At 40.6% G+C, this 26,212-nt stretch overlaps 1 protein-coding gene across 1 annotated transcript in view; it reads right to left on the bottom strand.

Moving 5' to 3' along the window:
- The window catches only part of jupb (junction plakoglobin b), a 104,025-nt gene that overhangs the window by 35,905 nt on the left and 41,908 nt on the right, over positions 1–26,212 (bottom strand). The window contains exons 2-3 of the mRNA XM_059348380.1: positions 3,405–3,457; positions 833–1,063 (exon numbers count right to left, since the gene is read on the bottom strand). Of these exons, the coding sequence (XP_059204363.1) occupies positions 833–1,063; positions 3,405–3,420 (247 nt within the window). The 5' untranslated portion in view covers positions 3,421–3,457. The remainder of the gene's footprint in view (positions 1–832; positions 1,064–3,404; positions 3,458–26,212) is intronic.

The following is a 26,212-nucleotide window of genomic DNA, read 5'->3' as shown; positions in this document are numbered from 1 at the left end:
AAATATTCCGTCTTTGTGCAGTTCAATTGATTGTTTGTTGCAAAGGATTTGCTAATTATCACTTTCAGTTTTGTTTTCGTGTCAGATATCCTCCCAACTTTTTTAGAATTGGAGTTGTACATGACATCACAATAGTTCACTTATTTTAGCAAAAAAAAACATAAAAATAAGTAAAAAGAGAAACACAGAAGCTCAATATTCATCTGATGATGAAAGGAGAGAAAGAATGAGATGCTAAAATCATCATTAATAACAAAAGAAACAAAGGTAAAGGTGGTGAAGAGAGAAAGAATGACAAATAAAGCATCCATCCATCCATTTTCATCCATTTATCCAGGGCCGGGGCGCGAGGGCAACAGGATAAGCAAAGTATTCCAGGCGTCCGGGAAAACAAATAAACCAAACAGACAGCTTTTTCATCTTTTTCAATCTATTCAACTGTTGAATATGGTGAGTTTTTATTGGCTCCAGTTGAGAGTTTTAGTTGCATGTAGCTTAAATATAATTTCAAAAGTATTTTCTACCACCAGTATCTACCCACAGATACTGAAAAGAGAAAAAAACGTGCTAGTTTCAAGTATTTCTGCTTATTTTAATGTTACTACAGTCGGGCTTTTCAAGCCACAATTGCTCAAAATAAGTATTTTGGGATTTATTTCAAGACATCATTGGTTTTCCAGTTCGTAGATAATTTGACTGACTTAAAGAATTCTTACAAACAAACATTAACTTACTGCACTGGCAGATAATTTGACTTGTTTCCATCATGTATTTGCTTGATTCTAGTTGTTTGTTAGTCATGTTTAGTCAGGTGGTGTCTGTGGAGTCTGACCTGTGGGGCTCTCGAGCCCCCCGGCTGCTGGCTCTGCTGCTCCCCCGCTGGTGGCGGTCCCAGAAGCTGCAGTACTGTTGGCGGTACTACCGCTGTATTTCTTACGGCCGCTGTACTCGGTGCTGCTCTCGTCATCCAGGACGGTGGTGGCTCCTGATTGGATCCCAGAGTCTGAGGCGTAGTAGGTCTGCTGCCATTCTGCCACCTTCACCACAGAGTCCGCCTCGCTCACTGCAGGAACAACACAGGACCAGGTAGTAGTACTACTGCTGCTACTACTACTGCTTCTACTACTACTGCAACCACTACTACACTGTAAAAAAACATGTTGTTTTTAGGGTAAAAACCAGCAGCTGTGGTTGCCACAACTTTACCGTAATAAATACAGTGCACCTTTTTATAATATTACTGTAAAATGATATTAACACTGTTGATTTTGTGTTTAAGATTGCCATTTTATTCCATATTTTACTGTATAAATAAAACGTTTTTCCATCAAAAGAAACACTGTTCTGCCATATAATTAACCAGAAAATACTATACTATACTATACTATATATATAAATGCTGGTGTTTAGTACATTTAACAGTGAGAAAAAGTATTTTTACAAAAAATAAATGCAAAAATTACAGTGATGACTTGTTTATATATTAGAGTACATTTTTGTTACAAACACGGTGCCGGTAAGTATTTTACAGTGGAGTAATGGATTTTTAAAAAAACAACTGTAAAAAATCCTGTTTTGGCTGATTCGTACATTTACAGTGTTTCATTGTTAGTGAAACTGAATTAACTTATTTATCATTTTATGTTTTTTACTGTCATGGTTTAACAGTTTTTCACCCTAAAACCTACAGACATTTTTTTACAGTGTATCCCATTCAACAAGCTTTGTGATCCAGCTTCAGTGTCTTTTTAGGAAATCTTTGCAAAATAATTGCATGACGATGACTCCGACATTGGATGTCTTCTGTGATCAATTAATTTATTGTATTATTAATTATAACACAACCTGTTCCCAGTATAGTGAAGACAACACTAAAGCTAAACATTTTACAGCATTCTTCATTTTTCTTCTAATGTTTATCTTGGCAGACGTTATTAACTCAGAAAGATATTCAGTGATAACATTGTGGGGCGTCGGAGCACACAATAAAATAGCACAATGACTCGAAACAACACAAAAATAGTCAGAAAACAGATTATGCAAATATGCGTGAGACACCAAATATTTTATGCTGATAGTATCATGAGTATTTCTTCTTTCAAACTCTTTATTGTCATAGTTTGTTGACATAGTAACAACACCTTCAGACAGCCCTAAAGGGCCGCAGCATGTTATGAATATGAATCAGTTTCACGTTGACACACTTTGGAAGTAAAGGACCAGCAGCATGTATGTTTTACATGTATAAACTAGGGGTGTGAGGAGACGCCCTGCAGCAGTCTCTCCCACTTTGTTGCTATATTTAGCGACTTTTCAGACCTGGAGACAAATCCAGCGACTTTTCCTGGTGTTATTGGAGACTTTTGGAGACTCGTTCTTACTCTTCTTAACGAGCCGCGGGGGCCGGAGGTTCGTTAAGAAGAGTAAGAACGAGTCGAAGTGGCACAGTCCTCCTGCAGCAGTCTCTCCCAGCTGCAGAGCCGGAGGGGATGTTAACCCCATAGCGTCCAGTCTGTAAATTGCTAACTGTTAGCTCTGTAGCAGTACAGTGTGTATGTGCTAACAGGCTAACAGTTAGCTCTGTAGCAGTACAGTGTGTATGTGCTAACAGGCTAACAGTTAGCTCTGTAGCAGTACAGTGTGTATGTGCTAACAGGCTAACAGTTAGCTCTGTAGCAGTACAGTGTGTATATGTGCTAACAGGCTAACAGTTAGCTCTGTAGCAGTACAGTGTGTATATGTGCTAACAGGCTAACAGTTAGCTCTGTAGCAGTACAGTGTGTATGTGCTAACAGGCTAACAGTTAGCTCTGTAGCAGTACAGTGTGTATGTGCTAACAGGCTAACAGTTAGCTCTGTAGCAGTACAGTGTGTATGTGCTAACAGGCTAACAGTTAGCTCTGTAGCAGTACAGTGTGTATGTGCTAACAGGCTAACAGTTAGCTCTGTAGCAGTACAGTGTGTATGTGCTGCTGCTGCAGGAGGTGTTCACTTAGCGATCTCTGTTTGTTTACAACAAGCACCAGACACTCTGTGCACAGTTAGTGATGCCGGTTAATTCACGATCACTATGTTTATGATCAGCTGAGACAATGTGCATAATAAGCCATGCTGGTTTGTTTATGATCAGCGGCAGATGTTCTGTAGCTTAGTTTTGGTTTCAATTTGTGGAAGAAGAAGTTTATTAAAGGTTAATGCTAACATCATGCATGTAAAGAATTATAATAAAACATTTGAAAATGCAACTGGGTTAAATAAAAGTCTGTTGATCCAGTCAGATATTTTGTCATTGTAGTTTTCTTAAAATCTCGTCTCGTCTCGTCTTGTCTCGTCTCGTCTCGTGAGCTGAGTGTATCTTCACACCTCTAGTATAAACCGATATCTATAACAGATAGAAGTACTCACTTTGCATGGACATCATCTCCACCCACTGGTACCACTGACCTCTGACCTCTGACCTGCAGGAGAAGACAGGAAACATTAGCTCCACCAACAGGATCCAAACTAATCCTCTCTGGAGGATTAAGGCTTTAATATTCTGCAAAGCATCTTATGGAATTAGTTCTTCACACATTCCTACCAGAAATACATCCATACACCTCTCAGTGCAAGGTCAGGGGCACCTTTCACAATCAGAACCAGAATCAGAACCAGAATCAGAATCAGAACCAGAACCAGAACCAGAACCAGAATCAGAACCAGAACCAGAACCAGAATCAGGACCAGAACCACAACCAGAACCAGAACCAGAACCAGAATCAGGACCAGAACCACAACCAGAATCAGAATTATTGTCATTGCACAGGGTAGTACAATAAAATTAGCCATCAACCCGTCCAAAATGTATAAAAACACACAAAGAATATGACAGAGATGAAGAGAAAGAAATACAGCACAACGTGAGGAGAGGAAAAACTATGAAGAAAAGCGGTTCTTTAGATGGCAAAACTTTTTATTTTTTACGGTAAAAAATGGAATAAAATGTCAATCTTAAACGTGAAATCAACAGTGTTAATATCATTTTACCGTAATATTAGAAAAAGTTGCACCGTATTTATTACGGTAAAGTTCTGGCAACCACAGCTGCTGGTTTGTACCATAAAACCAACAGGTTTTTTTACAGTGTAGGTTTAATTGATGACTCTAAATTGCCCGTAGGAGTGAATGAGAGTGTGGATAAGCTGTTAAGAATAAAGAATGAATGTTCTTAACTGTGTCTAAGCTGTAAAGAACTCCCTCTCTGCATTTATTGCTGTTGTGATAATACATTATTTCTGTCCATAAAGCCAGAAACTGCCTGAGTATCAGCTGCAAGTTATACAAATGTCAACGTTGTGCAGCGTCTAAACCTCCACAGGTCTCTGTTGATCTAACTCCCAGAAGACGCTCCCGGCTGCTGAAAGGTCACAGCGGCTCATCTTCCTACAGAGAGCTCTTCATAGACCTCTACGCCTGCTGGGAACCACTCTAACCCTCAGGAGGTACCCTGTGTTAATAACAGGAAGTATGAGATATCACATCAGTCATGTCAGGAAAACCCACCAGTCGATGCTGAAGTAAAGAGATTCAGGTTGGTGTGTTGTGATAGTCGTGTAGCTTCATCAGTCCAATTTGGATGTTAACCCATTTAAAGCGGGAAAGCATTATCACATGTCTACCATTAAAACCCGGGGTGCTGTTGCGTTTTTCTACCATTAAAGCTGGGGAAGCGAATATTTGGTTTTGTAGTATTTGTAGTTTTTTCCACCTATTTTCGGTCTCTTGGCCAATTAAATGCATCAGAATACATGTGGGAGTGTTGCAATGCATCATGGGACTTTTCCAGAACTTTGAAATCATCACCCAAAAAAAGACACAAAATGACCAAAAAAAGACATAATATTACTAAAAAAAGACACAGAATTGCCAAAAGGTTTTACAGCCATTTTTTCCAGGCGTTTTAGGCTTAAATGGGTTAATCTTGCTTTATAAAGACAGTCAGTCTTATATGTAACTAACTTGACTAACATTTGATTTGCTCACACACTGATTTACACATAATATACTTCAAATTAGCTGTAGCAAAGACACAGTTTTGCAACAGCTCACATACGAACAACAGGCCTAGTTTTCCCTTTGCGGCATGAGTTTTATGACTTATTTTATGAATTGTTAGACTCTGTGTAGAACTCTATGGTTTATAGATAATAGATGCTTTTGCTTGCTTTACTTGTTATTTAGAATAAATACCTTTTTTATTACAAATGCTGTCTATTTAATGTTGTACATTATGAACGATATGCTGGCCTCTTCTATGACAAGAATTCACAATTCCTTCGACCACTACTAAATACCAATAAAGTAATTTGATTAATCACAGGGTTGGTACACTTCAGCAGTGGTCAAATTCAAGCATTTCTCAAGGATTTTCCAGGTCCATTTTCAAGATTTTCCAGTATCTTCCACCTGTTGTAAGTTGCATGTTTTAGATGAGTTCTTACATACTAAAAGGGGAGATTTCACTGAACCAAACCAACAGAGATGGTGTTACACTTTCAGATAGGATACTCATTATTTTTACATTGAACATGTGATTATCTATAATCTAGAGATGGATATAGTCGAATACAAGAGAAATACAGGAAGAATTTCAAACATTTACAAGCACTTTATCCAAAACCCTTGAAAATACAACATTTAAATTCAAGCACTTTTTAAACCTTGAAAATACAACATTTAAATTCAAGCATTTTGAAGGATTTCAAGCACCCGTACGACCCTGTAATCAATGTTTTCAAATTGATAGTTTAGTAACTTTATGAGACTGATTTAGGTGAATTGGCTATATTTCTGTTTTAAAGATGGTGCCCCAACAAGCTATGACTTAGAGCAAATCAAGTCATATAATTTATTATAACTAATAATTATTTATGATAATTATTAATAATTCTGATAGACATTTAACCACACTTTTGGATGGATAAGGCAAATGAAATAAAATTTACTGTGACCTCTTTTAATCTCCCACCCAACACATAGCCCATTACAAAAAACTACAACTAATAAAAACTAAACTAACTGAATTTGAAAACAAAAATTCACAACGAAATTAAAACTAAAACTAACCAAAACTATTATAATCTTGCAAGGGAATTCACTCAAATGAGGGCCCTCACAAAGATAGAAGTACAAGAATGTGTGTGTGTGTGTGTGTGTGTGTGTGTGTGTGTGTGTGTGTGTGTTTACTCAGTAGGTGTGTATGTGACTTCATATCTCTCCAGTGTAGTGGATGTTATCTTATCTAATAACTCAATTGGCCCACAATAAATCAGTTGGTTCTCCATTAGAACACGTGTTGTGAACATATAACAGTGTTAAAGGAGCAGAGAGTTCATTGTCCACCTCCTGATTCATTTAATATTGACCATGTTGTCAGATGGTTGTGGTGCTTAATCAATAAAAGCTGCTCACTGGGATGACTGAGCTCTGTGGATGGATCATGATATAACAATATACATATAGAATCAACATGCTTTTGTTTGCTTTACTTGTTATTTAGATTAAATACCTTTTTGATTACAAATGTTGTCTATTTAATGTTGTACATTATGAACGATATGTCAACCTCTTCTATGACAAGAATTCACAATTCCTTCAAGCACTACTAAATATTATTTATATAAGGTAATTTGATTAATAATTATATTCATAATTATTAATCAGTGTTCCAAATGGATAGTTTAGTAACTTTATGAGACTGATTTAGGTGAATTGGCTATATTTTTCTGTTTTTCTGTTTTACAGAATTACAGTTTGATTACAGTTTAAAACGGCCTTGAAACATTTTTAAATTCTACTTAGTTTTGAATATTTCTAATGTTCACACCAAGGTTATAATAGTTCTGGATTTTTCATTAGTTTTAGTTTTAATTTCGTTGTGAATTTTTGTTTTCAAATTCAGTTAGTTTTAGTTAGTTTTTAGAGTGAGTTTGCTAGTTTTAGTTTATTTTTTATTAGTTTTAGTTGTTTTGTAATGGGCTATGTATTGGGTGTGAGATTCAAAGAGGTTATAATAAATGTTTCCTTTATTTCCTTTAGTTTATCATCTCAGCTCCAATAAGTGTATTAACTCTTACAGTTCCAGGTGTTTTGAATTTTGGCTCAAATGTGGAGAAATAGAAACACTTTACCAGATTATGTCTGAAAAAAGTTGACAAAGACAAAAACGAAGGACATTTTTTACTGTAATTTTAGTTAGTTTTAGTTAGTTTTGTAACCACAAAATACAGTTTCAATTAGTTATTAGTTCATCAATTCTTCAATTAGTTTAATTAGTTCAATTAGTCTTATTTTTATTGCAGTTAACAAAAATGTTTTTTTCAACTCTAGTTTACATTATTTTGTTAGTTTTTTTTAAACTAAAATGACCTTGATGACAACTCTCTAACAACAAGAAGCTATTTCAAACCATCCATATGCCATTCATTCGCTCCAGATGACACGATATCAGTCTGATGTCAGCTAGAATATAATAATAATGTGTGAGATGTAGATGTGTGGTCATCTCCTGCTGCTCTCTGCTGCTCCAATCACAATCAGAACATCCTGCTGCTCTCTAACAACCACTTCTGTCTCGATCATCAGTCTGACGGCTTCAGATGTCTCATGATGTGATGTGGTGTGATAAATGTGTGTTGCACCAAAACCATGTTTCACTGCAGACATTCTGCAGCACAGAGGAGAAATCAGGGGAAAGGTGGCATAAAAAGAGGCACATGACTCAACAGCAACCAAAAGCACTAACAATTCAGTTTTGAGACCGAAGAAAATAAATAAGATACACACCTAAACACACTTTAAATGCATCTAACTTCATTAGTATGTAGGAAACATTGGTGGACGAACAAGCCAATCATCTCTGGCTGCCTGAAGATGTGTTCTCAGTTTAGGATTCACTTTAAGCAGAAACAAGCTCCTATTCTAGCAAACATCCGTTTAGCCAAACATCAGTTTACATATATATATATATATACAATATATGTATGTATGAATGTATGTATGTATGTATGTATGTATGTATGTATGTACAGCTACTTTGTGTATACTGATTAATTTCTATGTTTTATTCTCTTTATTTCTTATTTATTTTTAAGTTTTATTACTATTATTTTCTTTTGAGTTTCAGTTGAGTACTACTGTGAGTGTATAATAATGTGAAAAGCAATACAAATATTTTTATACTAATAATAAGTATGCATGTTTACTGTCACAAAACCACAATGAATGTTTCATCGACATGAATCTTTCCCCCCAATTTCATGGTTACAATTTCATAAAAAACAGCTAAACTAACTAAAGCGTGTCCCTGGAGCCTCTTCAGAGCTGTTTCATCCTTCTTGCATTCACTAAACCTTTATTGTCTCAAGAACAGGAGCGCTCCTCGTCTCGTCTCCGTTATATCAGAGCTCTGTGGCTTCCTGAGCAGACTGCAGCTTGTGTAAATTGCTCTGAGCCTCCATATGTTTGTTGGAGTCCCTGGCTCATTAAAGCTGAGCAGCTCTGGAGGTGCACCACCAGTTAAAGTGTCACAGAAAGTTTCTCACTGGATGCTGGAGCATTCCCTGATTAGTGTTTAAACTCTGCAAAGTAAACTGAGGAGAAAGGAAATGAGAGCAAAATAAGATGAGATGAGAAAGAGAGAAAAGATGTTTAAAAGATGGAATGGAGAGAGCTGATGATGAAGGGAAGGAAGATGAAGAAACAGGGGAGTTAGAGGAAGAATAAAAGCTTCCAGCTGTAGCAGCTTTATCTGGATGTGAGAGAGTGTCTGTGTCTCTACGTTGCTGTAAAAGCTTTTTAATTCCCCTGCAACAGAAAAAAACAAGACTCAGGCTACGTTTACACGAGGACGGTCTGAACAGAAGACGCAAAAGTGGCGTCGCGTCTTCACTTTTAATTCCTCGTTTAGACGAGCATTTTCGGGAGGAAATCTGCTGCATACGGTGACGCAAAAGTGTGAGAAATTCGATTGTATGCAGCCAGGCGGCATCACTTAAAGCCATAAGAGCATCTTTGGGCATGCAGAAGTTTTCACACCACACATTTTCATCAGCTACTCCTTCCACAAAGTTCTCCACCATCACTAGATCTCCCAGGTCTCGTTCACAGCCGTCTGGCTCCTCCCACCAATCGCTGCATCCAGAATGTGATGGAGGTAATTCCAGATCCTTCTCTGTTCACTAATACTATCTGTACATATCCTGGACATTTGGTGGAAAGACTCCTGTAAGTTTATTCGAGCTGCCAGAGCAGCTTGAAAATCCGACGCATGGAAATAATCCCACGTTTGTTTATTTCCTGTCCTGGAGCATGTATGTGACGTAAACACATACGTGACGTGAGCAGATCAGATCAGAGTTTTGTGTCTTGTCAGTGTAGACGACACGCTACGGAGGAGAGGATTACACTTTTCCACTTTGGAAGGTGGTTTCAGATTTTTGCGTTTTTAAGCCCCCAAAACGCCGTCACCGTCTAAACGTAAGGCACTTCCGATAAAATATTTTGTCGTTTTTACCCGCAAGCGTCCTTGTGTAAACGGGGCCTCAGTTTGTTTGTTTGTTACTGTGGTCGTTGACTTGTTTCCATTATCAGATAAACAGAAGGTCAAGTCCAGTAACACAATTATAAAAAAGTACATGTCTTTAAAAACAGGAGCATGACGTCAGCCTTAGAGCTGGTAAGTGTGATGACCGGCTCTAGAGCGCCATCTGCTTGAGGGGCGCCGCCTGTCAACCTCGAGTGAGAAAAAAAACAACAAAAATGTTTTATGCCCATTGTCGCCCTTGCTTCTTGTTCTGTCTTGAAAATAATAAATATTAACAAAATAAACAATCAGATAAATTGTGAGACACGTGACGTGTGGTCATTGCCTGTCCCCCCTTTAGACAGTCAGATCGCCCCCCCTTTAGACGGTCAGATCGCCCCCCCTTTAGACGGTCAGATCGCCCCCACTTTAGACGGTCAGATCGCCCCCCCTTTAGACGGTCAGATCGCCCCCCTTTAGACGGTCAGATCGCCCCCCCTTTAGACGGTCAGATCGGTCCCCTTTAGAGGGTCAGATCGCCCCCCCTTTAGATGGTCAGATCGCCCCCCCTTTAGACGGTCAGATTGGCCCCCTTCAGACGGTCAAATCGCCCCCCTTCAGACGGTCAGATCGCCCCCCTTTAGACGGTCAGATCGGCCCCCTTCAGACGGTCAGATCGCCCCCCTTTAGACGGTCAGATCGCCCCCCTTTAGACGGTCAGATCGCCCCCCTTCAGACGGTCAGATCGGCCCCCCTTTAGATGGTCAGATCGCCCCCCTTTAGACGGTCAGACCGCCCCCCTTTAGACGGTCAGATCGCCCCCCTTCAGACGGTCAGATTGGCCCCCCTTTAGACGGTCAGATCGCCCCCCTTTAGACGGTCAGATCGCCCCCCCTTTAGACAGTCAGATCGCCCCCCTTCAGACGGTCAGATTGGCCCCCCTTTAGACGGTCAGATCGCCCCCCTTTAGACGGTCAGATCGCCTCCCCTTTAGACGGTCAGATCGCCCCCCCTTTAGACGGTCAGATTGGCCCCCCTTTAGACGGTCAGATCGCCCCCCCTTCATACAGTCAGATTGGCCCCCCTTCAGACGGTCAGATCGCCCCCCCTTCAGACGGTCAGATCGGCCCCCCTTTAGACGGTCAGATCGCCTCCCCTTTAGACGGTCAGATCGCCCCCCTTTAGACGGTCAGATCACCCCCTTTAGACGGTCAGATCGCCCCCCTTTAGACGGTCAGATCGCCCCCCCTTTAGACGGTCAGATCAGACCCCCCCCCCCCCCCTTTGTATTGGATAGTAGCTAGTGTTGTGTGTAGCTATCAGAGGGACATTAGGAAACAAAATGGTAATAATTCAGACTTTATAACTTCATTTGAAGAATATATATATTAGTGCTATTATTTAAATAAATAGCTGTAAATAATTATTTATTTTACTTCCTGACTCGCTGGTGTATGTGTTTGAATTCTGCATGTTGTATTAATATGCAAAGCAGCTGTTCTCTGCTGGTGAACCTGGCTGTTGCTGTGAGAAATGATGGAGGGAACACACTGACTGACTGACATGTAGACACTTTAAATGGCAGCTTGTTCTGCTTCAATTACACCCATGTGCTGTGTGTTCTATGTTCTACATGTGTGTGTGTGTGTGTGTGTGTGTGTGTAAAAGAAATGTCTCCTGTCAGAAAAGATGTGGGGGTTTTTGACACATGTTGAAAAGCTTTCAGAGAGAAAGAAATGAAAAAAAAAAACATTTCCCCTCAGACTCTCTGACTGTCTTTCTGTCTTTAAGTGTCTTCAGACTGAAACTACAAAACCATCACAACCCTCAAAATTAAACCATTTCACCATCATGTTAATAATCAATGGGAATATTGTGAATTTATTGTTACTTGGCTGGGAATGAAACGTGTCAGTAGATGTGGAGATCTTCCTGTGAGTGATAAATGTTCTCTAATGTGTTCTAGTAGTCCAGTAATACAGAACCAAGAACCCTGCAGGGACTCATGTTGGAGCTTGTCTTTTCTTTCCTTTAACTAAACATCAGCAGCAGAGTTTATTAGAGCACCATCCACCTGTTTCCATCCGTTTGGTAATCAGGTGATTGATTCTGAGACAAAACAAGTTAGTACCAGTTTATCTCCTGCTGTGTTTTATCCTCTGTTGTTCTCTGGAGAACGGTGCAACTTTTAAACAAACTGCAGTGGTTTGACCAATAAATCTCGTCTTGACTGGAGCTTCTCCACTGACAAACTATCAACATTTATATCAACATTTAGAGGAGAAAGTTGACAGATAGAGTCAGACACTGTGGTGGTGAGAGTCCCACGAACTGTGATTATCACATTAATATACATAGTGTGGCTAATAGCTTAATATATCATAACAATTGCTCATTTTGTGATAAAAGCACCACATTTGTCAGATGTGTTGATAAATATATTGGGAACAAAGCTGGATATTGGGCCATCATAAACTCAGACCCTGGTTGCCGTGGCAGCCATTTTCTAAATAGGCTCACTTTGAACCGTATTACATCAACTTCCCGATATGATATCCTGGCGTGCTTTTTACCAACAGTTTCCTTAGATCTTTTTTGATAAGATAGTTTCATAATTCCTGAGATGTCCTCAAGCCATGGAGGAAGAGGACAAGCTCCCCATTCTCCGTGAAGAAGTTGAGACAGCAGTCTGAGCACTGAAAAAAGGAAAAACAGCCAGAGTGGACAACATCACAGCAGAGCTCGTACGAGCAGGGGGAGAAGCCATGATCGACACTCTCACCATCCCGTGTAATAAAATCTGGCAAAGTGGTGAGTGGCCCACACCATGGACCCAGTCACTCATCATCACACTTCCGAAAAAAGGCAATCTCCAAAAAACCACCGCACCATCAGTCTTATTAGCCATCCCAGCAAAGTCCTTCTGAAGATAATACTGGATAGGTTAAAACCTCAAGCCGAACTGATCATAGCTGAAGAACAGGCTGATTTAGGGCAGGGCGGAGCACCACAGAACAGATATTCAACTTAAGAATTATCTGTGAGTGATACCTGCAGCATCAACAACACCCTAACCACGTGTTTGTAGACTTCAAGAAAGCGTTCGGCCGGCTATGGCATGCTGCGCTGTGGGCAACTATGAGGAAGTACAACATCAGCCCTAACCTTGTCAGAGTCATTCAACACCTGTACAACAAAGCCACCAGTGCAGTTCTCTACAACGGAGCTATGGGAGACTGGTTCAGGACAACAACTGGAGTGAAGCCAAGGATGCATTCTCTCCCCCATTCTCTTCAACACCTTCTGGAGCGTATAATGTTATTATTAATTACAAGCCTCCGTTTTGCGGATGACATTGACGGGCTAGCTGGAGAAGAAAGCGAACTTCCCAGCCTAGTTGAAAGGCTTGACAGCACTTCCCGAGCCTACAGAATGGAAATACATGCGGAGAAATCCAAAATCATGACCAACAACAACATGCATCCTCTCAGATATCAAGGCCAACGGACAGGCACTGGACACAGTGTCCAGCTTCAAATAACTAGAGGCAAGCAGGAAGTTCTTGCCAGAACTGCTCAAACAACTGCCGCTCTGGCAAAACTCAAGCCCATATGGAAAGACAAAAACATCAGTCTGGCATCAAAGGTGAGACTGCTGCGCTCACTTATCATCTCAATCTTTCTATACGCTTGTGGAACTTGGACCCTTCCTGCTGAGCTACAGAAGAGAATACAGAGCATGGAGATGAGATGCTACTGAAGACTCGTGGGAATCTCCCACACCCAACATGTCAATAACGAGGAAGTCCAGCAAAAGATCAGCCAATGATGAGCTGCTCGCCACTGAAACTGAGGTGGTACGGACACATCAGCAGGTCCTCAGGCCTCACAAAGACCCTCTAACAAGGAACCGTACAAGGACGAAGGAGACGAGAGAGACAAAAGAAAACTTTAGAGAGGGCGTGGCCTGAGACTCTAGAGAGGGCGTGGCCTGAGACTCTAGAGAGGGCGTGGCCTGAGACGTTAGAGAGGGCGTGGCCTGAGACTTTAGAGAGGGCGTGGCCTGAGACTTTAGAGAGGGCGTGGCCTGAGACTCTAGAGAGGGCGTGGCCTGAGACTTTAGAGAGGGCGTGGCCTGAGACTCTAGAGAGGGCGTGGCCTGAGACTCTAGAGAGGGCGTGGCCTGAGACTCTAGAGAGGGCGTGGCCTGAGACGTTAGAGAGGGCGTGGCCTGAGACTTTAGAGAGGGCGTGGCCTGAGACTTTAGAGAGGGCGTGGCCTGAGACTCTAGAGAGGGCGTGGCCTGAGACTTTAGAGAGGGCGTGGCCTGAGACTCTAGAGAGGGCGTGGCCTGAGACTTTAGAGAGGGCGTGGCCTGAGACTGTAGAGAGGGCTAGGGTTAGTAGATGTTTCCAGACTGATGCAGCTTGTTTCCTTTCACTTCTTCAAGGTCAGAATCTCTCTGTTCTTCGCCTCGTACAGAAACAACAGAAACACTCTTGAGTTTATCAGCTGGGATCCTCAGAGAGACAGACAGAGAGTCATTAACCCTGTCATCTCCATGGTGACCACCACTACACCTGCTGCTGCTGTTGATGGTGGTGGTGAGTCATCAGCACTCACCTTAAAGTATTCTTTAAGGTGTGCCCTCCGTGTGTGTGTGCGTGTGTGTGTGTGTGTGTGTGTGTGTGTGTGTGTGTGTGTGTGTTTGTGTGTGTTGTAATGTGCAACACCTGAACATTGTTTCCATGGTGATGAGTTCAGGTGTGTGTCAACCTTAGTGACTCTAATCTCACTGACTGCATTTACTTCTCTCTCCAGCAAATTCAGCTGATTTTCTGCTTTTAGCTGATTTTGAATATTAATTTGGAACAGACTGACATAATAACATCCTAAATCAGGGGTCTCAAACTCTAATTACCTGGAGGCCGCTGGAGGCAGTATCAAAATGACCAAAAAAAGACACAAAATTACTATAAAAAACTAAATTACTTAAAAAAGACAGAAAATAACAAAGAAAAGACACATATTTACCAAAAAGACACATAATTTTAAAAAGAAACAAAATGACTGAAAAAATACACCAAATGACCAAAAAAATACACAGAATTACCAAAAAGACAAAATTATTTTAAAAGGACACAAAATGACCAAAAAAGACACAAAAATTACTTTAAAAGGAAACAAAATGACCAAAAAAAGACAGAATTAACAAAAAAAGACACAAAATTACAAAAAAAAGGACACAAAATTACAAAAACAGTAATTAAAGGGACCTTCCACACACAACACGGTAAAGTGCCATTCATATAAAACTCACATTAAACTTTCATATCAAGGTGGGGGCCACAAAATGTCGTCAAGAGGGCCACAATTGGCCCGCGGGCCGCCAGTTTGGGACCCCTGGTCTAAAGTTTTGACTCTGAGAAGGAGTACAGGTTTGTGGACTCTGGTTCTCCTCTCCATCCTTTAGTCTTTGTCCTGCTGAATGTTAAACTCTGGAACAATGAGTTAAATTAGAGAGAATATTTCATCCCCTCTCCTCTTATAATGTTAAATTAAAGATGTGTCACACAGAACAGAGAAGAGTTTCTCCTCTGGTCTGTTGTATTGTATGTTCAGTGTTAGTGAGTTGTTATTGGTCCAGAGTCCTCTCAGCCCTTCATCAGTAGCTGTGTTTGTGTTTACTGATGAACTCATGAGTGAAAAAGGAAAGTTGGATGAAGTTTGTGGTTTGATGCTGATCCAGTTGTGTCTGTTTGCTGGTGAACTGTGAAGAGATGAAACCTGAGACAGTTTGAGGTCACGGCCAGCCTCGTGCATCTTCCATCACAAGAGGAAATATTCAAGCTGAGAGATTTTTCTTCCATCTGACTGACATGAAAACAGCCTGTGATCATTTCTTCATCATAACTTGGCTGAAATATTAAGGGCAGCAACACATCAGGCTGATTTAATGACATGAGGCAAAAACACATAAACTCACAGATGTTTTTCATCTGTTTCATCAGGTTTTCTCATTTCACTTTCATACAAAATGTCCATCCAACCAACCAACCAAACACCATTCATGTCTTTAACCCTGTGGAGTCTCCAAAAGCTCCAAATAATCAGACTTGTTGCCTCCATCAGACTAGAAAACAAAGCAGTGTGGAGCCCTACTGTACATTTACCTCTAAAGTTCTGGCTGTAAACTCCATGAGGCCAGTTTCAGTTTGATGATGATATACCAAGTAAAACTGGAGACAAGCTCAAATAGATTTAGTATCAAATGATAGAACTGGATGGAACCCTCTTATATGGTAGATTTGACACCTTTGGTCACTTTTGACACATTTAACATTCTTTATTGAGCATGATAGTGTTTTGGAAGTAAAAAAAAAGATTCAAAATCACATTTTATGTTGGACTAAAGGACTAAAAAAGACACAAAATGACCAAAAAAGACACAAAATGACTAAAAAAGACACAAATGAGGAGACAAAAAAACACAGACGAAGACAAAAAAAATGACTAAAAAAAGATACAAAATAAATGAAAAAGACCCAACAAAAGACGCAAAACACACAAAATGACTTACAAAGACACAAAATGATTAAAAAAGACATAAACAACTAAAAAAGACACAAAAGGCACAAAATGACCAAAAAAAGATACAAAATAACTAAAAAAGACACAAATGACCAAGATTGTTCGGCTAAACACACAAGACACAAATAAAATAAGAGTCCCACTAGAATAATATAATCCTTCCCCTCTGTTTTCTTTTGTTTGGTCTGTCTCTCCTTGCAGCTCATCCTTTCCTCCTTTCCTCCTTTCCTCTCCTCAAGCAGGAAACAGGAGGAATAATCAACATGTCCATCATCACACCATCATCTTCATCATTTACCAGCCAGCCGTCTCATCACTGACCAGACTAAAGCTCCTTCTGCACACATTTTATTCCCTTAATACCAGTTTTAAAACTGTTTTCAGGGTCTCAGGGGTAAAATATCTCCAAGGTTTCAATTCACAAGAGAAGAAAAAAAACTGCAAAATTGTGGTTGAAAGTATTTTCTCCCATGAAACTCGTCCATCCTGCAGATCAGATCTCCTGAAGGTGTATTAATATTAAAGAATAACTGTTAAACTCTGAGTCTCTGGAGGTTTTCTCTCATGTCACATTTCACTGGAAACATTAAATCTACTAAAGAAGCAGAAGCCTCACAAATCTCACTGAAGATCCTGAGAGTTTGTTTCTTATTTCAGCAGCTGAACACAAAAAATACCTACAGACAGTCATGATGATGATGATGATGATGATGATGATGATTATGTCAGGTGTTCATAACAGTGACATAATGTTAGAAATGCTACAGCACCTACACTGTAAAAAATGTTTGTAGAAATTACCGTAAAAATGTCAAATTACATCAGAAATAGGGCGTAAAACTAAACATTGTACATCACCGTAGTAGATACTTTTAATTACTGTAAATCAAAGAATAGCACAAACCTTTAAATTCTACTGTCGTAAACTGTAGAAAACACACAGTTTGGCAGTGAAAAATATAACATTTTCATGTAAAATTAATGGAGAAAGTTATTATTGTCTCTGCACCTTAATCTCCTTTAGCTGTTTTCTTTAATCTACTTTATTATCTGGGTCTTTCTTAGCGACTGCTGACAGTCGGGCTTTTCAAGCCACAATTGCTCAAAATGTTTTGGACTTATTTTAAGACATCATTGTTTTTCCAGTGCTGAGATATTTTTACTTAAAGAATTCTTACAGAAAAACATTTACTTACTGCACTGGCAGATAATTTGACTTGTTTCCAGCATGTATTTGCTTCATTCTAGTTATTTATTTCTCTTTTTTTGTCAGTTGGTTTTTGCAGTGTACCTCTGGTTTAACGTAAAAATTTGATTGAAACATGTAAATAATAAATAGAAAAACTACACAAATGACAGAACTCCACAGAAAACACAAGACTGACAGATAAAACATCCGTCAGTGCCCAAGTGGAACAAAGCAACTATAACATGAACAAAGGACCAATCAGGTATAGAGCATCAAAAACAGCACACACATCATTAAACACACTCGTTTGGTTCACGGTAGTAAGAAAAGGCCTCTGAGCTAGGTTTAGGGCAGAAAAACTCCTGGAAAGAAGGTTAGAAGTCACATGTTGCAGGTTCAGATGTGAATTCCACAAAAACATTTATTTTCCTCCATTATATTTAGTTTTAATCTCCTGCTGTATGTGAGTTTTACCTCAGTGTGTGTATGTATGCTGATGATGTAAGACTGTACATGCACATGTAGTATGTTTTATGTTACTATTGGTATTTTAATGTAAGTTTCTTTAAGAAGGACAGCCTCACCCTGACCTTTGTTCAACACCAGTCCACTGCAGCCAGTCTCCAGCCGGTTTAAACCAGAAATAAGACGCTGTCAGGTCTGGGATATATCAGACAGAATTTGGACATAAACAAGTACAGGCTGCATCCTTTTAAGGGTAAAAACTAGCTATAACAGCATGCACGTTCACGAGAGCGTGCTCTATAGGTGGAGCCATAAGATGAAACATTTGAATTAAATAACTTTACACACAGAGAGAAACTGAGAGAGACCCTTAGGTTAGACCAGGACAGACTCCTTCTCAAACAGCCTTTGATGGATGAAAAGGTCTCCTCCGTGTTTAGCCAGTTATCTGATGTCTGAAAATAAAGAAAACTAAAAGGAACTTTGACTTGTTCTTTAATTCATTCTTCTCACTCCTGGAGGTAGAAAATTTATACTCCACAGGTCAAATCTGTCTCCTGTTTGACTGGAGGTTCGCATGAAACGACCGTTCTCTTCCATTAAAAGTTCATATAAAAGTCATTTACGTCTGAAATAATCTCAGATTAACATATATAATGGATGATGATGTCACAGATGTTTCCTGTTGGTTTCGCCGTAGTCTGGACAGTTTAATGTTGAGTTCTTTTGTGTGTAACTATCTGGCGCTAACTGTGCTAGCATTGCTTAGCTCTGTTGCTAACGGCATCCATCTTTCTCCCGTCAGAGCTGAGAGAACACCATGGAGGCTGATTCTGGTTCTGGTGCCGCTGCAGTAAAGTCCCGTGTAGAGAACCTGGTTCTCCTTGTTCTTCATTGACCAGAACACAACACAGAGAACACACACACAAGTTCCATAAAGAACCAAAGTTTTTGTGTGTGTGTGAATGAAGCTGTGTGTTAGCGCTCATCACATGGAAACCAACCAATCACCATCACACACAACAAGTGAAATACACGTGACCTATTTTCTCAATATGTGTAAAAATATTCTTGAATTAATAATCAGTAAATGCTAGAGCCATCATCTGGACATAATGATATGATAGGCATTATATTTATAGAAACCAGCGAAGTCACACTAAAAACTAGTCAACTTTTCTTCAGACAGATACAAAGATTTTTATCTGGATGTAGAATATTTTTCTTCAAATTCTTGAAATAAGGCAAAAGTCGTGAAATCTTTATATCAAACAAGTGAAACAGTCTAAATAAAAACTGCTGACTAAGAAGAACTATCTGATCAGACAGAAATAAGCAGATATCTCCTTGGTCTGAGATATTTAATCTGACTTAGAGTTCAGGTTTTGCAGTGCTACACATCCAGAATATCTCCGTGAGGGAGGAAGAGGATATCATATTTTATGTGGGAAAAACCATGTTAAATAAAATATTAATGCTGGGAGAGTATTTTTACATACTTTAAATGTGTCTGGAGGGGGTTGTTATCTTTCAGCAGCAGTTTGTAACAGTCAGAACAGTAAGAAGAGATTCAATGATGTTGGTCTGGTGATGTAATGAACACTGAAACGTTTGGTTGGAGCAGCTAATAGCAGAACATCAGAATCATATAAACTCTAAACCAGAGGTCTCACACTCTGATTACCTGGGGCCGCTGGAGGCAGAATCAACAGACCAAAAAAAGACACTAAATTGTTAAAAAAAGACACAAAAAAGACAAAATGACCAAAAAAAGACACTAAATTACTTAAAAAAGACACAAAGTTATTAAAAAAAAGACACAAAATGACCAAAAACAGTAATTAAAGGGACCTTCCACACACAACACAGTAAAGTGCCATTCATATGAAACTCACATTAAACTTTCATATCAAGGTGGGGGCCACAAAATATCGTCACAAGGGCCACAATTGGCCCGCGGGCCGCCAGTTTGAGACTCATGATTTAAATGCTAACGGTCTTGGTTATTAAAACAGGAAATGGACGAGGAAAACATTAATTAATTCTCGTTAACCGCTTATCCTCCTGAGGGCCAGAGACGGGTCCACCAACACGCTCTCATTCACTCCTACGGGACATTTAGAGTCACCAACTAAAGCAAGTAAGAGAACCCGGAGAGAACATGAGAACTCCACACAGAAGAGCTGCAGGCCAAGGACAACATGATTGAAAAAAAAGAAGAAATCAATATAACCACACACACACACACACACACACACACACACACATACACACACACACAGTGTTTACTGAGCTAATTAGGAGTCTATTAAACTCTGTAAACAGAGAAACTGCCCTGATACTACAGACGGTAGGGCTGCAACCTGTGTGTGTGTGTGTGTGTGTGTGTGTGTGTGTGTGTGTGTGTGTGTGTGTGTGTGTGTGTGTGTGTGTGTGTGTCGTCATGCAGCGACTGGTCCTCCAGTCACCGTCCACTCGGCTGTTTTGAGAGGAAAACGCGTCTAAACAATAAAAAGGATTATAGATGAATCATGAGCATCCAGGCTCACGGCTCTGATCCCTTCATGGCTGTAGATAGTGTTGTTGTCCAAGTAAAGAGTGAGTCCTGACAGTGACTGGAGTCACAGGTTAATCCTCTCAGGAGCATGAAAAGTCCTTCAACCAATGAGAAAACAGGCATGAGCTGCCTTATAAAATGACCCGTATGGACATGTTCTCTCTCATTATAGGAAAAGTGTTTAACATTTTGGTTAATTATGCTAATTGACTGATGTGAGAGGGTTCTGGTTGGGGTTTGGTCTGTTTCTTCTGTCCTGTCCTCCCTTTTCTGACAGTGATCTGGTTTCTCCGTGGCGTGGGAAGATGGCGCCAGTCTGTTGGGAGATTCTTCTTCCACGGCGCTCTGTCCATCGTTGTTCCAGCCCTGATTCTAAGTGTCTCTCTGGATGTTTCTGCCATTCTGTGCTACGATCATCAAGCCCTGCTCAACACCCGCGGTAGAGGTAGACCGATATGTCGGTCGGCCGATGTTTGTGTGTTTTACTTGTTTCGGCATCGGCCGATACGTGCGTGTGTTGCCTGTTCACCCAGCTGCCTCTGATCACTAATCAATCACTATGAAGACTCACAGCCTCTGATCACTAATCAATCACTATAAAGACTCACAGCCTCTGATCACTAATCAATCACTATAAAGACTCACAGCCGCCTCACACACTCACTGCAGATAGTTCTCTGCTCTTCAATGACTTTCCAGCGATTTTCCTCGGACTGATTTCCTGTTGCCGACCCGTCTTGCCTCTGTTCTACCCGTCTTGCCTCTGATCTACCCGTCTTGCCTCTGTTCTACCCGTCTTGTCTCTGATCTACCCGTCTTGCCTCTGATCTACCCGTCTTGCCTCTGTTCTACCCGTCTTGTCTCTGATCTACCCGTCTTGCCTCTGATCTACCCGTCTTGCCTCTGTTCTACCCGTCTTGTCTCTGATCTACCCGTCTTGCCTCTGATCTACCCGTCCTGTCTCTGATCTACCCGTCTTGCCTCTGATCTACCCGTCTTGTCTCTGATCTACCCGTCTTACCTCTGATCTACCCGTCTTGTCTCTGATCTACCCGTCTTGTCTCTGATCTACCCGTCTTGCCTCTGATCTACCCGTCTTGCCTCTGATCTACCCGTCTTACCTCTGATCTACCCGTCTTGTCTCTGATCTACCCGTCTTGCCTCTGATCTACCCGTCTTGTCTCTGATCTACCCGTCTTACCTCTGATCTACCCGTCTTGTCTCTGATCTACCCGTCTTGTCTCTGATCTACCCGTCTTGCCTCTGATCTACCCGTCTTGCCTCTGATCTACCCGTCTTGTCTCTGATCTACCCGTCTTGCCTCTGATCTACCCGTCCTGCCTCTGATTTACCCGTCTTGCCTCTGATCTACCCGTCTTGCCTCTGATCTACCCGTCTTACCTCTGATCTACCCGTCTTGTCTCTGATCTACCCGTCTTGTCTCTGATCTACCCGTCTTGTCTCTGATCTACCCGTCTTGCCTCTGATCTACCCGTCTTGTCTCTGATCTACCCGTCTTGCCTCTGATCTACCCGTCTTGTCTCTGATCTACCCGTCTTACCTCTGATCTACCCGTCTTGCCTCTGATCTACCCGTCTTGCCTCTGATTTACCCGTCTTGCCTCTGATCTACCCGTCTTGTCTCTGATCTACCCGTCTTGTCTCTGATCTACCCGTCTTGTCTCTGATCTACCCGTCTTGCCTCTGATTTACCCGTCTTGCCTCTGATCTACCCGTCTTGTCTCTGATCTACCCGTCTTGTCTCTGATCTACCCGTCTTGCCTCTGATCTACCCGTCTTACCTCTGATCTACCCGTCTTGCCTCTGATCTACCCGTCTTGCCTCTGATTTACCCGTCTTGCCTCTGATCTACCCGTCTTGTCTCTGATCTACCCGTCTTGCCTCTGATTTACCCGTCTTGCCTCTGATCTACCCGTCTTGTCTCTGATCTACCCGTCTTGCCTCTGATCTACCCGTCTTGCCTCTGATCTACCCGTCTTGCCTCTGATCTACCCGTCTTGCCTGACCCCGCTAAACTCACCAGCCTTCTGGTCGCACCTAGAGAAAAGGGGGCTGAATACTTTTGTACATTGGACTTTTGAGTTTTTTGTTAAAATCATGTCTTTCGACTTTGTGTTTGCCACTTTGTGTTGGTCTTTCACATACAATTCCAATAAAATATATTTATGTTTGTGGTCGTAACGCGACAAAACGTGGAAAGTATATGAAAGGTATGAATACTTTTACAAGCCACTGTATCTTGTCCAGAAGACACTCCACAACCCACCAAGAATGTCCCTGTGGGCTTGTAAAAAAAAAAGATAAACAACAGCTACTCAATAAAATTGAGGCAACAGATTGCATGCAATATTATTTATTAAATCTAACTACGTTACAAGTTGAGTTAATAATAACTTAACAGGAAGTGTTAAGTGTCAATTAAAAACGGACTAATTCTATTGTGTTTGATTCATTCAAAATTCTCTTGATTTAGAATTACATACACATAAAGATTATATTTAATGTGATCAGAATAAGTAGATTCTATCTCAAACATTTTATATTAAAGTTACTTAAACAACTGCCTCAAAATCAAGGACGCATTTAAATTTATATTTATGACATTTTATCAAATATATCAAGTAAAATGAAATGACTACCTGGGGGGGGGGGGGGGGGGGTAGCAAACATAGCAACCATAGCAACAGGCTAACAGGTCTGTGAAGCAACTTATTGTCTAGGAACAGAGGGAACGCACTTCATGGTTGGCCTTCCTCCTCAGAGGTGGGGGGTCATTCCCCGTTCATATGGAATATGTGAATGTGTGAATGTGTGAATATGTGAAGTGAGGAAGAATAAAGCTGGTGAATCAGTGAAAAGTAAACGACAGCGAGGCTTCGTTCCCTCGTTCACAGAGACTCGATCAATCAATCAATAGTGTGATCAGTGAGAGGAAGCTCCTCGTTAGGAATGATGAGGCTTGAAATAACTCTGATAATTAATGAGATAATTAATAATTCCTTCATACTGAAGTCTGGTGCGTTCACTGAAATGTTGAAATTATAACTCCTCGTTCCTCAGACTTACAGAGATAAAAAAGATTTTATATCATGAAATAAACATCTTATAATTATTAGATAGTTTGACTTTAGTATGACACAAACCTCATTGTCTCTAATTCTAGATGATAATAATGAGATTGGGACATGGACAAATCCTATAATTACAATATTAATATCTCATAATCATGAATTTATTTTCTTGTCACAGGAAAAGTTATTAATTATTATGAGATTAATTGTCTTATTCCTGACACACATATCTACTTTATCATAAGATCTTTTCTTGTAACTATGAAATTAATCTTCTTAATTTAATTTCATTAAACAACACCAACCTGTGTGTTTCTGTCACACAGAAAGAATCTGATTGTGGAACATTTTTCTGATCACGAGAGCTGAGAAAACAAATCATCAAACAGGAAACGCTGGTCTCCAGCCATTAAATACCAACATTAGTGTTAGCTTTGATTATAAATATCTCGTTAATTAGAAGCTAATGTTCCTGCAGGTTAATCAATGAAAGCAGCTGGAGGAGAGAATCATTATTTTCATATATCAGTTCTTGTATTTACTACAAACTCGACGGTTCAGAATCAGCCGTGTATGAGCTGATGAGGCGACAGAAACAGGAAGTCAGGAAAACTCTCGTCATCGATATTAAACATTTATTTCCAGACGGTTTGTTCGGTTGCATTTGTTGTTTTTGGCTTCTGCTCAAAAGGCTGCAGGTTCTTATTTTTCTCCTCTCTCCTGTAATTATCATTATTAGTACTATTGTTACTCGTGCATGCTCTTTTTTATTATATGATATGAATATGAATACAGACAGAAGCTCAATGAGAGCTGAGGAAGACAGGAAGACAAGAAGAAGAAGAAACAGAAACCAGCTCCATGAGAGAGAAATGTGGAGATGAAGAGAGATGGAGACTAAACAGACAGAAAAGATAATTAGTCACTTTGTCTGGCTGCTATTTTCATCTACAACAATGTGCCACAATAACCCTTCATAGTGCACACACACACACACACACACACACACACACATGGAGGCTGAGAGGGAAATGAAAGCCTTTTCATCCTCACTATGATAATCCTCCTCTATTAGCACTGCTGGGAACCAACGAGGAGAAGAGAAGGAGGACTGATCCAACAGAAAAACACATTCATGTTCTCAGTAACTTCTTTCCCAGTTTTCATCAAACTTCTCTGCTGTCATCATGTCGTCACAAACTGCTTTCATGTCACAGTCAAACCAGTCAAACCAGTCAGAAAGAAGGAACACACCATGTCTTCACAACAGCAGAAGGAATCAAACTAGAACATTTCTAAAGACATTTTGAGTGTGCTTGCCGATGGACCGTGATTCTAACCCATAAATTATTAATTCTAAATTATTAGGTTACAATTTGAATTGTTTTCAAAATGGAAAAGAGGAGGAAGTCATGTGTGATGAGCCCCTCCCCCTCGGTGTGTTGTGCCATGTTGTGTTAGTCTTCCTGTGTAGGAGGAGCTACAGGTCAGACCTCCTCCAGTCTGAGGAGGAGGAGGTTTAGTTTAGTTCAGACCTGGCCAACCCGCGGCTCCCGAGCCACATGCGGCTCTTTGCCCGGTTTCATGCGGCTCTTATGTTCATATCGAAGTTTGTGTTTGTGTTTTTTTTTTTTTTGTAAACTATATTTTGAATGCTGGCGTAGACAGTCTGGCCTTAGTTTTCTGTCAGAAAAACTGCAGCTACTTCAGAGAGTTTTTTATCCTCTTTAATTGCTTCACACATGAACAAGGTACAGGGATTGGTGTGGTGAGGTTTTACAAAAATAAAACTGGTATCACGCATCACAACATGGCGACCGGTCCGGATCCATAAAAACACACATTATACAGCAAATAATAATAATCAACCGATGCAAATAACTTGTACTCACACACAACGACCACTACGTGATAACAGTTATGATGAGGCTCAGTTTGACTCTGCCGTAACCGACGAGGATGTGCGGCAGCAGCGGCGCACTGAACTGGAAACTTTTCCTCCGGAACTGTTCGTCATTCATTCGGGTCTACTCGGGACTACTCGGGACTACTCGGGACTACTCGGGTCTACTCGGGTCTACTCGGATCTACTCGGGACTACTCGGGTCTTTCCGGTGACGTTCGGCGATGTCCCGAACAGGGCAGAGCAGGAAGATTGTTCAATCAGGTATTTTAGTCAAACGCGCATGTGCGTGGTATGAAAACACCTCAGTTTCCAAGTAGGAGCAGGTTCGCTCTCAAAATGGCAGGAAAAAATGCACAGCAAAACGAAAATATGAAGATGAACACAGAACATTGTTATCAGAGTGGGAGAGTTTCTATTTTTTTGTTGAACGTAATTGCAAGCCATTCTGCCTTATATCTCAGGCGTCATTAGCGCAAGCCAGATTTGAAGAAGATTGTTAAAGGCAAGGAATGCCAGAAGTCCCACTAAGTAACATGCATAGTAAAAGAAAAACGCTATTGTAAATTATTTTCTTTATGTTTGTGGACTTGGTTGAACTGGGAGTGTGTCTATGTGAGACAGTGCAAACAATGTTGATTGTTGAAAAGACTGGCCTGTGGTCTTAGTACTTTAGGGGTCCATTTCTGTCATTATCATGTTGGTGTGTGACATTTACAATAAATCTGGCTGAGCAAAGGTTTGTGTGTGTGAGGAAGGGATGGGGTGATGTTCATCTGTGCCCATGTGTATGATGTGGCTCTTTGAGGTAACACAGTAAAAAATGTGGCTCTTGGTCTCTGACTGGTTGGCCACC

This window comes from Centropristis striata, chromosome 13 (assembly GCF_030273125.1).
Source record: "Centropristis striata isolate RG_2023a ecotype Rhode Island chromosome 13, C.striata_1.0, whole genome shotgun sequence".
NCBI lineage: Eukaryota > Metazoa > Chordata > Actinopteri > Perciformes > Serranidae > Centropristis > Centropristis striata.
The sequence above is the reverse complement of the archived record's forward strand: the minus strand, read 5'-3'. Positions and strand labels throughout refer to the sequence as shown.